This window comes from Pipistrellus hanaki, assembly GCF_964339955.1.
Source record: "Pipistrellus hanaki genome assembly, chromosome: 3".
In the NCBI taxonomy this organism is placed as follows: Eukaryota; Metazoa; Chordata; class Mammalia; order Chiroptera; family Vespertilionidae; genus Pipistrellus; species Pipistrellus hanaki.
The window spans coordinates 25,491,320-25,504,357 of NC_140505.1; the positions used below are offsets into that span (position 1 = coordinate 25,491,320).

At 44.8% G+C, this 13,038-nt stretch overlaps 2 protein-coding genes across 20 annotated transcripts in view; one reads left to right on the forward strand and one right to left on the reverse strand.

The window, feature by feature from the left end:
- Positions 1–11,313, reverse strand: part of TMCO3 (transmembrane and coiled-coil domains 3) — a 40,053-nt gene extending 28,740 nt beyond the window's left edge. For 2 of the 4 annotated variants that reach the window (XM_084879836.1, XM_084879835.1), the window contains exons 1-2: positions 2,710–3,168; positions 1,723–1,902 (exon numbers count right to left, since the gene is read on the reverse strand). In XM_084879836.1, coding sequence (XP_084735962.1) covers positions 1,723–1,902; positions 2,710–3,153 — 624 coding nt within the window. In that variant the 5' untranslated portion in view covers positions 3,154–3,168. Of the gene's footprint in view, positions 1–1,722; positions 1,903–2,709; positions 3,234–11,071 lie in introns of those variants that run through there. The other 2 variants (XM_084879837.1, XM_084879834.1) reach the window with 2 other exon arrangements.
- Positions 11,314–11,600: 287 nt separating this feature from the next.
- The window catches only part of DCUN1D2 (defective in cullin neddylation 1 domain containing 2), a 30,903-nt gene continuing 29,465 nt past the window's right edge, over positions 11,601–13,038 (forward strand). For 2 of the 16 annotated variants that reach the window (XM_084879917.1, XM_084879909.1), the window contains exon 1: positions 11,601–11,754. Coding sequence is in view for 2 of the 16 variants with exons in the window: in XM_084879898.1 (XP_084736024.1) it covers positions 11,752–11,754 (3 nt within the window). In the remaining 14 variants the exon portion in view is untranslated. Of the gene's footprint in view, positions 11,755–11,835; positions 11,949–13,038 lie in introns of those variants that run through there. The other 14 variants (XM_084879908.1, XM_084879906.1, XM_084879922.1 and 11 more) reach the window with 11 other exon arrangements.

Sequence of the window (13,038 nt, forward strand, 5' to 3'; positions counted from 1 at the left end):
TCAAGTTCAATATCTAGAGAATAAATTCTACACAGAAGAATAATAGTTACGTTTTTAGTATTTTGTCAAGTGTGAAGATCAATAAATGTTCATTAGCATTAACTTGAAAATTTTCAATTACAAAAAGTGATTTTAAGGATGGAAGTGTTTAAGATTTCTATTACTTCTAAATATCTACTTTACCTAATTCTGCAGGTGACATTGTGATGTGTAAAAATACAGGGGTAGGCAAAAGTAGGTTTACAGTTGTGAGTACATGAGTTTATTCTTGTATTATCATAATCATAGCCTGCATGACTTTTGCCATATGAACTGTAGACCTACTTTTGCCTGTTCCATGGGTCTTCATCCCCTTTCTTGGCTTATAGCTCCGCAAACACATATAATTCTCTAAGTGATAATGAGTGATGGAAACATCTCTTGTTATAGTTGTGTCCTTGGTTCCTAAAATAGCTCCCGAGCAAGGTGAAAGAAGTATCTAATTATTAAGCACAAGCCCTAGCAACCTTACACGAGTTTATATTTGTGAGGTGCTATTTGGAAAGCCCTTAGGTAACCACAGGACTGGGCTGGTCATCAGAGGAACTGAGCATATGACGAGAGGGTTGACCTTTCAGCCCTATCTAGACCTCCAAGAGGGGAGAGGGTCTGGAGACTGAATTAATCACAAACTTATATAATGAAACTTCCATGAAAATCCTTCAAGAACGGGGTTCAGAGGGCATGAGAACGCTATACTCTTTCCTCACACTTTGCCCCATGAACCTCTTCCATCTGGCTCTTCCTGAGTTGTATCCTTTAACTGGCAATCTAGTAAGTAAACTGCTTTCTTGAGTTCTGTGAGCTGCTCTAGCAAAGTATGGAACTCATGGAGAAGGGCTGTGGGATCCTCCAAGGTGCTTGGGCTTGGTGTCTTACATTGAGAAGATAGTCTTGGACTGAGCCCTTATCTGTGGAGTCTATACTAAGCCCAGGTAGAGTCAGAACTTGAGAACTGTTTGGTGTGGGGAAAACCCCGATGCCCTAGGAGTACAGAAGTGTTTAGGGAGCAGTGATTAGAGGGAACGAGTGTTTTACTTTCAAGGGCATATTCTTTCAAAAATTGATAGCCCTTAAAATGCTATGAGTTCTCCTCCTGTAATTAGAAAATTTTAAAAACACCCCATTCCTTTCACTCAATTTTCATTCTGCCATCTTTTTCTTCTGATCTTGTTCTAATTTGTTGGGTTTTTATGTGTACTTTGTTTTTTTGTTTGTTTGTTTGTTTTTTTATTACCTAACCCATTTCTGAGTCCATTCCAAGACTCACAATTTTCAACACTAATCTCATTTATTCCCCTCCTGAACATGTAACAGTGAGCAGTCTAAAATCTTGCTTTTGATATGGAGATCATTTCCTATAAGGAGTTTATTGCTCCCGTGGCCAGTCAGCATTGAAACCAAACTGTCCAGAGCAAGCCTTCTTGAAACCAGTCCCAATCCTACTGAGAGCACAACTGGGAAACAAAGATGAGCCACTGAGGGGGGACTGACAAAACATGAGGAAATAAAGGATAACTAGTATACCTCTGCAGCACCAAGCCAAATTATTTTTATATTTTAGTTTTCTTTGTTTTCAACCTACACTAAACATATACATGCAAACCATTTCAACAACACATCTTTCAGGAAGTAGCTCAGTCTCAGCAGGCAAAGAAGGACTTTTTCTGGAATGTTACTTACTGATTTATTGTCATCAAAAGCATGTTCTTCTATTTCCTCCTCTAAACGATCAGCTGCCTTTCTTACATCTTCAAGAATTTCATCAAGCATGGATAAACTTTTGTTTTGATGTTGCATATTTTTAAGGGCTTCAACTTGATGTTTTTCTGCTGCCAGAAGTTCCACATATTCTGTCTCTTCCTATTCATTTTAAGAAATAAAGAATGGGGTTTATTAAAAAATAAACCAGAATATCACTTCGATGCAGGTACCTGGTCCAACCACACCAACACACTCTATCCAATATTCCTGCTCATAAATGTATAATTCTAGCTCCCGTCAATTACGGAAAGTCAAGGACCACCATCATATATATTCAGTCCATCACTGAAGAGAACACTGTTATGTGGCATCTGACTGTATTTCTACCCAAAATGCCATACTTTGGTAAAGAAAGTTTAATAAATCTGTATCTTCTCTACTTTTTAAGCTATGTAATAATACCATAGCCTTTCTATGAAGATGAAATTATATTTTACATATTTTAAGTTTGGCTTAAATGATGGCTATAAGAAATTACATAATAAATATCATATCTGTTACAGTAATGGTATCTTCTCATTTTAAAAGTATCCTTTTAAAATCCTTAAAGAAAGCCAACCTTCACACAGAAAGGAATTCTTGTTAGAAACTCAAAATGTTGACTGCAGTTACAAATACATTTATTTCCACATCAGTTTATGGGATAACTTCAGTTAAGTATTTTAATAACCCAAGTATTTCACAATATTAAAAAAGCATGAGAATGACTCCTTCTAGAAGTGATGAAATGTAACTACGCTAAGACATTATGCAAAAGGGATTTTCTCTGGGCGTGATTATCATGAACAGGTGCCCCTAACAGATGACCCCTACTGAAGCTTCAGCCCACTCTGCATTTCCCCTTCCCCTCTACTTCCCAGCTCAGAGTGTGAATGGCTCTTTGGGTTAATGAGCAAGATGGCTAACCTTTATGGCAGCTTCTCTCAAGGCCTCCAGGCGCTGCCGGCTGCTCTCTTTCATGTTCACCACGTCTTTGTAATCTCCCTGCAGGGCTCTTTGGAGTCCATAGATGGCCTGAAAGACGGAATTTTCACTCTCATTCAGCTCTTTTTGAAAGATTTCAAATGTGTGCACCTGGAACAGCTTCTCTTCATCCGACAGGCCCGCGTCTTTCTCCACCGCTCTGATTGCATTTTTCAGCTTGTTGAGAACCACAGTCTTCTGGCGAAGAAGCCCGGAGAGCTTTCTGCAGCTGTCTAGGAGCCACTGCTTCCTCTGCGTGGTGGCTGCCCCTTTGCCGCGGTGTAACTTGATGGCGTGTTTCGCTACCCCTTCATGTTCCGCAGCATTTGCTATCAAATGAAGCAATGGGAGCAACATCCACAAGTAATTTTTTTCCAATACCTTCATGATCCGATTTTAGACGACAGGGCAAGGCAGTCCAAAGATTTTTGCTAAGCTGAGTTTGCATTTTAGATACACATTTTCAGCTGGGGGAAAAAAAAAAGATTTAGTACCACATCTAGTTGAATGATGATTCATCATTACTGAAATCAGGGTTAAAGTATTAAATAAAATAATTATATCCAGAAAACTATCACTGTTCTGAAAAAAAGTTATTTTTTCCTATATTAATATTAACATCTGAACTATTTATTGCACTGAGGTTAAGTTCAAATACTGAATGCTAAAAGGTATGTGCCTTGCCGAAACTGGTTTGGCTCAGTGGATAGAGCGTCGGCCTGCGGACTGAGGGGTCCCAGGTTCGATTCCGGTCAGGGGCATGTGCATTGGTTGCGGGCACATCCCCAGTGGGGGGTGTGCAGGAGGCGGCTGGTAGATGATTCTCTCTCATTGATGTTTCTAGCTGTCTGTCCCTCTCCCTTCCTCTCTGGGAAAAATCAATAAAAATATATTTTTAAAAAATAAAATAAAAGGTATGTGCCTGGTAAGAACTGAGACTAGAGATTATGTCTGAATTTAAAGGAAATGTTTTTAAAGAAAAAAACTCAGCCTCATATATCTACTAAGTCTACCAAGCGCAAAAGACAAAACCACTTCTATGTAAAAGGCTTCACGTATCAAAGGCCAGACACTTTACAAGTCAGTGAACCACCTGGGGGAAGCATGCTCCAGATCATTCCAGACATGATACGTTTTGAGGTACTATTAGCTTGCTTTGCCATATCGTTTGCTTTCCCAAATCAGCTGGAACTTTTGCTAAATTTTCAAAGTCAGTCTATTAAGTGCTAGTGAAATAGCAAGGATACACAATAAAATCTCCAAATATAATCACATCTGGGTCTCCGGGGCTTTATAAAACATTGAAACATTTCCAATCATCCAAACTCAAGCTCCATCCCCTCAGGAAGGCCTCCAGCAATGAGTATGGTTTTATCTGGCAACTGAAGCACAGACAGGGCCCTGGACACGACAAGGTGAAGGTTTCAGTGCAGGCAGCAGAGGGCGCTGCAGCTGTGGTGTCCAGATTACAGGGCAGGAAAGCTTTATCAAGGAGCAGGAGGCAGCTGTGGCAGCTGGGTCACTAAGAAAAAAATGACCTCAGAGGTCGTAGAATAGACTAAAGGAGGAAGGAGTAACAAATGCAAGAAAGGCCAGTAAGATACACCCTAAAAACTTCACCTGGCAACTAGGAGCTCACTGGACACAAGAGCATAGGCCAAAAAAGAAAACAAAACACAACTTTACACAGGAAATAAAACATTCACATACACCATCTAATCATTCTTAATAGTAGCATCCAGAGGATTATCATGCCAAGAATTCTTACTCAACTGCAAAATAAACCAGTATTTCCCCTACCTGGGGATCTGTTTACTAAAATGTTTCTTCATACTTTAAAATATATATATATATATATATATATATATATATATATATATATATTATTAATTTTTTACAGAGAGGAAGGGAAAGAAATAGAGAACTAGAAACGACGATGAGAGAGACATCGACCAGCTGCCTCTTGCACACCCCCTTCCGGGGATGTGCCCGCAACCAATGTACATGCCCTTGACCGGAATTGAACCTGGGACCTTTCAGTCTGCAGGCCGACGCTCTACCACTGAGCCAAACTGGTTTCAGCTGTTTCTTCATACTTTAATTTTCCTGATAATCCTAACGCTAATCAATTTAATGTGGTTTCCCAGGCAAAGCAGATTAAATGCAGCAAATATAAAAGTGTGTTATTTCTACAGCTAGAATTCTGACCAAACCCGGAAATGATAGCCAATAGAGAGTGAAGACAAAAACAGAGCTTAGGAAAAAGAACTCAGCAAAGACTAGCAGCCTAGGTGACCTGGTGAGGGCCGAACTGTTCTATGCACTTCAGCAGATCCTAAAAATACCACTCCTGGAGGCTAGCAGAGCCACCAACGTTCAGAATGACAATGAAAAGTCACCAAAAAAAGGACTATATTCTGGTTAAAAAGTCAGGAGATTATTCAATTTCAATACATTTTTAGATGCTTCAACTCCTAATGTTACAAGAATTCACTTACCTAGAACAGTTCACTTCTTAAGAAGATAGGATAAGTGAGAACCTACTGTTTGTTACAGTTTTAATACTCTAAGTAAATGTTCCCACCTTAAAAATAAATAAACGATTAACCAATCACAGTAATACCTACAATACAGTTGATCTGTTAGTTTAATGACTCATTTAATTGCTAAGCTTCTATTGTCCAAAGGGAGAGCAAGAATTGAATCGTTACTTCAGAAGTGTACACTTTAGTATATTTCAGAACCAAGACAGAAATGTCAGATGCTTCATTAATGCCCCCCATTTCCCCACCGAAGTGATTTTTATGGATTTCAAACTTCAGAAAAATAACCCGCTGCACAGTTTGTGTGTGAATGAATATCCCTTTTTTAATTCCCAGTTCCTTCTTTCAACAAGTCCCTGGAATTAATTAACTATTCCTCTACACACCATGATACCAGAGGGAGCTATTAATTTTTATGAGAAATGTTTGAGAATTTTAGTTGTAATCAAACTAATATTTCCACTGAAACAAGCTTAAATTATCAACATAAAACTAAAATTTTTTTTAGACCCTTAAAATATGAATCACTCCTTTTTCATAAACTCATTTTCCCTTAAAACTTGGCTACCAAATCCTATGGACTACTAAATTGTAACATGTTTATTCCTGAGTGAATAGTAAACATTTTTAGCTCCAGTGTTATTTTGTTATTATTATATTTCATTACTAAAAAGACACGTTTGGGATTTGTTATGTTTTTATAACAAACTAGTGGCCAGGCGCATGAAATTTGTGCATGGGGATGGGTGTGAAAGTGTCCTTCAGCCCAGCCTGTACCCTCTCCAATCTGGGACCCCTCAGGGGGGCATCCCTCTGGAAATCCAAGACTACTGGTTCCTAACTACTCACCTGCCTGTCTGCCTGATGGCCTCTAACCACTCTGCCTGCTGGCCTGCTTGCCCCCAAATGCCTCCCCTCTGCTGGCCTGCTCATCCCCAACTGCCCTCCCCCCCACCAGCCTGATCACCCCCAATTGCCCTCCCCTCTTAGCCTGATCACCCTTAATTGCCTCTGCCGCGGCCCTATCACCATGGCTTTGTCCAGAAGATCTCTCAGTCTAATTAACATATTACCCTTTTATTAGTATAGATTCTTCAAGTTTCTATACAGTGGTGCCTCACACAACGAACTTAATTCGTTCCAGGAGCAAGTTTGTTATGCGAAAAGTTCGTTATGTGAAACGCGTTTTCCCATAACAATACATGTTAAAAAAAATAATTCGTTCTGTATCATAAAATATGCTAAGATGACATAAAAAAAGATAAATTTTTTGTTATTATTTTTATTTAGATACATCTAAAAACATAATTTTTTTTAAAAAAAACACACATTTTTTAAATTTTAAGACAGACTAAGTAGAGTCTACCGAATCTTGCACATCTTCATCCATTTTCTGCTTTTTGGCCGATGGTTTCATGAAAAACCTGTCCAAAGTCGTTTGTTTTTCTCTTTTCTCCAACATCTGCCGGAAATAACGGACAAGAGTATCGGAGTAAAGATCGTTGATCCTGTTTGCTTCAGCTGAATCCGGATACAGTGTATTGAGTTTAACTTAAAAGGACAACTGCCGTGATACGTGCGTGATTTAATTCGTAATGAAGAACGATTGCCGCGATACGTACTTAAGTTAAGCGCAGTGACTAACGACTGGCTGCAGTGCCTGCGCGGAAGGATGCAATACATCGGCAGCGATCATGGAAGCTCGGGCGAAGCAGTCGTGGAAGCTCGGGCAAAGCGGTCGTGGAAGCTCGGGCGACTTCGTTGTGTGAAACGAAGTTCGTTGTATGAATCATGAAATGAAGTTCGTTGTGTGCAGCGTTCGCTGTGCGAGGCGTTCTTTATGCGAGGCACCACTGTATCTTGGAACTACTGATACATACAACCTGGGTCAGACCTCAAGCCTGTCACACACACTGCACGATTCCATTTACACAACATTCTTGAATGACAACCTGTAGAGCTGGAGAACAGATTGTGGTTGTCAGGGAAGGGTGAGAAAATGGTTGTGACTATAATAAGGTAGCAGGAGGGACCTGTGGGACAGAAATGTTCTGTATCTTGACAGTGGTGTGGCCACACAAATCTACGCATGTGATAGAATTGTACAAATCGTGATACACACACACATGCATGTGATACTGGTGCAATTTGAATAAGGGGGTGGATTATATCAGTGCAATTTCCTGCTTATGCTAGCTTTGTAAGGAGCTACCATTGGGAAAAACTGGGCAAAGGGTCTACAGGATTTCTCTGCGTTATTTCTTACAACTACATGTGAATCTACAATCACCTCAGAAGAGTTTTAAGAATCCTATATAAATGTTTATTTTTTCCCTCTAAATCTTTATTACATGTAATGACCACCTTTTACATTGCAGAGCAAGAAACCAAGCCCATGACATTTTTTTATCTTTAAAAAGCTAGAAAATGCCCTAAAACAGAGCCAGAGTCATTATTTTCAGGAAGACTCAGCTACAGTAAAACCCTAGGTTGTTTTTCACTCAGAGCAATAGTAAAATCAATACTTTGAGCACAACCTCTCCCCCAAAGTTTGTATTTGAAAAAGTTTCTATTCTAACATTAATTAAAATATATCTCCCCACCCAGCCTGAGTGGCTCAGTTGGTTGAGCATCCATCCTCCTGTGCACTGAAGGGTTGATGGTTCAATTCCTGGTCAGAGCATATATTTGGATTGTGGGTTTGATCCCCAGTTAAGAAGAGTACGGAAGGCAACCGATCAATGTTTCTCTCTCTTCCTTTTTTAAGCATGTCCTCAAGTTAGGATTAAAATAAATAAAAATACACACACACACACCACACACACACACATTTCCCTAACTTACCCAATTTCTAACGAGTTTTGCTTGTTTTTCTAAGTGTAGAACAGGTATCTCAAAACTTTTAAATTGATAAGGTCATTTGGTTAAGAAGAAAAATATTTGTAATAAATGTCTAAAATTATTTAAAATAAAAGGGCAGCCAAAACCGGTTTGGCTCAGTGGTGGAGCATCGGTCTGCGGACTGAAGGGTCCCAGGTTCAATTCCGGTCAAGGGCATGTACATCAGTTGCGGGCACATCCCCTGGTAGGGGGTGTGCAAGGGGCAGCTGGCCGATGTTTCTCTCTCATCGACGTTTCTAGCTCTCTATCTCTCTCCCTTCCTCTCTGTAAGAAATCAATAAAATATATTTAAAAAAATAAAATAAAATAAAATAAAAGGGCAAATGGGTTCATCAATAAGCCTGCTCAAAAGAACTTCTGATACTTTTAATTTATTGTCATTTTACCTTAAAATCCCATTACTCTTATTCTACAGAAAAGCAAAGCATAATAATGTAATCTCAGATTAGGCTTTTTCAGAACAAAGTCACTAAAGTTAAAGATTTCTCCCACACACCTCTAACCGTGAGCCCCATCACGACTACAGAGTATCTGAGGGAACTTCTACTTACACATCTGCTGCTCCGGCCCCCAGAGCCCAGAGCCCTAGGGTATGGAGTCCCTTTAGGGAAAGGGGAGGCCAGCAGAGGGGAGCAGAAGCAGTTAGTCTTTTTTCAATTCTTTATAATGGGCTAAAACTTGAAAACCTTGTAGCTCTGCTGCCCAGCCTCTGGCTCCTGTGCAGTCACAAGATCCCCCTTCCCTTCTCTTCATTGGAACCTTCCAGACCACTCAGATTTACCAGATCAACTGCTGAAAAAGAGTCTAATTTAGCTGAAACCGGTTTGGCTCAATGGATAGAGCGTCAGCCTGTGGACTGAAAGGTTCCAGGTTCAATGGATAGAGCGTCAGCCTGTGGAGTGAAAGGTTCCAGGTCCGATTCCCGTCAAGGGCATGTACCTTGGTTGCAGGCACATCCCCAGTGGGGGGTGTGCAAGAGGCAGTGGGGGATGCAAGAGGCAGCTGGTCAATGTTTCTCATCGATGTTTCTAACTCTCTATCCCTCTCCCTTCCTCTCTGAAAAAATCAATAAAATATATTTTTTTTAAAAAAGAGTCTAACTTACTCACTGCACAGCACTGTCTGCCTGGCACAGGCCACCTGCAGCCCACAGTTCACAGGACAGCCCAAGCGGGGATGCTAGCTTCACCCACCCAGCTGAGCCTGGCCCCAGCGGTGGGGGGCACTGACCTGGAGCTTGGGTTATGTGCAGAAAATTCTGGAGCAAGCAGTGTGGGTGTGGCAAGAACAGGGGGTCCAGTACCAGTTATTTAGCTTCCTCTGAAAAACTAAAATATGAAGAATATTTTTATTTCATGGTTTAAAATCAGAATTTCCTCATGATACCACTAACACTTCCAGGTTCAGCAAAACAAACAAAAACAAACAAACAAACAAAAACCAGGAACTGAACAGGTAACAAAGGAGGAGCTTGTGGAAAGATCTAGGGAAGAAACTCCCCCACACAATCTTCCGCAATCTAATTTATGGAGGATTCAACTTTAAAAGCTTATTTTAAAATTTAACAAATTGAAGGATGTAAAGTGTATTTATTTAAAAAAAAATAAAGCACCTTAAATAAATAAATAAAAAGTTAAAAAATAAATAAATAAAGCACTTATCCTGAAAATACAATCTATGGTTATTCATATCGGATTAATAAAAGAACTGGAAAATTAGTTAAGAAAGGGAGAAAGAAAATTCTTATGGACATTAAAAATCTTTAAGGTGTTTAATTGTTAATTAAACTCTACAAAAACGAAACAGTCCATGGAGTAATCCAATCACTGAGACACTACTTTAAAAAAAAAAAATCAATATTGCAGGAGAAATTTGGAACCCTGTAAGATGCTCTGATCCAAAGAATAACCAGAAGAAGAAGAAAAAAAAGCATAACTATGAAAAGGCTGGGCTATCGTATACCTAGGTCATCATACGATCTAACATCACGTGAACGTCAGAGCGTGTGTTCCAAAGGGGCGGCGTTTAGAATAGCCATCACATTAACTCAGGTGCTTTCAGGTGAGATGCAAAAAGCATTGAGACCCAGGGCCTGCGAGGGGGGTTGGAGGTCAGCGACCTGCGTCTGCTCTTCCTTTAGAGCCGGGAAAGCGGACGAGGGGGCAGAAGAAGGGAACTGCAGGAGTCCTGGGGAAGGGGGAAGTGACCCATACCGGCACCCCTGCACCCCCCTCCCCCCCGCTTTCCGGCGCGGGGAGATGCGCTGGGCGCTGAATCCCAGCCCTCGCTGGGTCCCCCCCGGCGGGTCCCCCCGTCTTTCCTGGGTGATGGCCCAGAACGGCCAGTTGGCAGGAGGCGTTAGGTCTTCCGTGTGACCCTGCTAGTAGACCCGCTATGGCAACAGGAACCTGACACCCAAGTTAGGGTGCAGCCGGCTGAGGGACTGCACGCCCACCGGTCCTGGATCTGCAGCCTCGGGCGGCTCCCCCCGCTTTACGCATCAAGACTGCACTTCGCGCCTCGGCCCCATCGCACCCCCGGAACGCAATCCCGGGTCCACCGCCGGGGCCCCGGTCTGCCCGGGCGGCTGTGAGGAAGGCTGGACGAGCCTCCTCTCTCTCCGCAGGCCCCCCGCGCAGGAGGCGGAAGGAAGAGCGGGGCGCTGGGGGCAGAAAGGCCCTCGTCCGAGGGACCCTCGGAGAGGAGAGAAGAGAGGAGAGGAAGGGAGACCCGCCCCGAGGGAAGCCCCGGGAAGGGAAGACTCCCGGGAGGAGAGACCCAGGGAGGGAGCCCCGAGGGCCGGAACTTCGGGCAGGACCGGAGGCTCCGAGCCTCTCGCCCGAGCCCCGTGCGGCGCTCACCTGGATGCTCCGGACGCCGCACATCCTGGGACCGGCTCTCCGGCGCCGGGTGGCGAAGGGTGGTCAGCGACGCGGCTTCCCCGCATCCCTTCGCAGGCGGCGGGGCTGCCTCTGGTGCAGGGACAGAGACCCGGACCGGGTCCGGTCACGGGGACACCCCGAGCCGCCCGACCCCCTCTCGCGATCGCCGTCTCCACAGACACGGTCACGAGGGAGTAGCTGCCCCTTTAAGGGGGTGGGCACCCTTGTCGGCTCCCGGGCGGCGCGGTGCTCGCTGGGATTTGTAGGAAGGAGCGGGATCCGGGTACCTTGGGCCTCTGGGTGGCGCAGTGCACGTCGGGATTTGTAGGAAGGGCGGGCCTGAGGACTGTCGGCACCGGGCGCACTAGCCCTAAGGAGTCGGAGTTTGGGGCGGGGCGGGCGGGCTGAGAGGGGCGAGGCCCGGGCCGGCCGGCTCCCGGGCGGATGGTGCACGCCGGGAGTTGTAGTTCGCTCCGCGGGACCTGTCACCGCCTCCCCTGTGCGCCTCCCCTGCGCCCCTCCCCGGGCGGGTGTCCAGGGAGCCCGGGAAGAGGAAGGAGCGGCTGGGGCTGGGGCGGAGCGGGAGGGAGGCGGCGGCCGCGGCTCCTGCGCAGACGGCGGGGCCGGCGAGCAGCGGGGAGCGGGGAGCGCCGGGGAGAATGGTAAGTGGCCCGCGGCGTCGCTTTCTCCCCGGCCCCTCCGCACTCCCGGGGCGGGGAGCGGGAGGACGGGAGGGGAGAGGGGAGGATCCGGGGTCGGAGGGCCCGGGAGCGCCGGGCTCGAAGGTCACCGGAGCGGCGGGTCGCGGTGCGCCCTCCTGCGCCCTGGGCGCCGCTGGAGCTGGAGGGGCGCGCAGGTGGGAACCGCAGGACCTGGGGCGAGACGTGCGCGGTGACCTCGGTGCAGGGATGGGGTTTGATGGGATGGAGGCACCGGGCAAGAGTGGGGGCTCGGACCGGTGCTTCCCCCGAAGCACCAGCAGCCGGGTGACCGAGGAGGGGCGACCTTTCGTGCCTACGCAGCATCCTCTCGGAGATGAAACGGACAAGACGGAGCCGTTGAGCGTTGCCAGTAATTAATTTGTGGCTGGAGCGTGGAGTTCAGGGTCGACCATAGCGGGGCCTCTCTTGGACGCTGAGTGTAGAGTTTAGGAGATAACCGAGCCCTAGGAGATTTTTAAAGAAGTGGGGTCGTGTGTGATTTGATCATGTTCGTATTTTATTAAAAATAAATTTTAAAAAAGCCTTTGGCAAAGAGGATAGGTTGGATCGGTGGTGGTCAGGACTGCGGGGAGACGAGTTAGGAAGTTGTAATAATTTAGAGCAGAAAGAAGTGAGGACTTGAGCCAAAGATTGTCTGTAGGAATGAGGGGGAGGAGAAAAAAGAAGGGGGGGGCGGGGGAGACTTTTAGGGAACTATTCAGAAAGGGAGAATAAAGGAAAGAAAGGACTCAGCAGTTTCTGGCTTTGGGCATCTGAGCAGCTGGTGATATCATTGACCAAAACAGAGAATATAGAGGGAAGAACTGATTCGTGTGGGAAGACACTCTAGTAACGAGGGGGAAATAAGAAAGGTCAGACACTATGTTCGTTGGAAATATAGATCTGGAGCTCAGAAAAGACGTTTCAGGAAATGTCCGATTACTTGGGAATGTAGTAGAAACCATGGCAATCGATGGGTTTCATCAGTCATTCAGTAAAAGTCAGTGATTTATGTTTGCAAGGAAGGTGGTGTGCAAAATGTTGGGGGTTTGATGGTGAGCAAGTCAGACATGGGTTTGGTATTCTGACCCACGTCTGGCTAGCAGGGGAGCTGAGCACTAAGCATGCAACTATTTATTACAGTTGGGATAAGTGGTAGGGAGTGGCACAGGTTCCAGGAACCCTTGTGGTGGGGTGGGTGAGTGGTGTCCGATGCCAAGGCAAGGAAGGCTTAGCCAGAGTGTG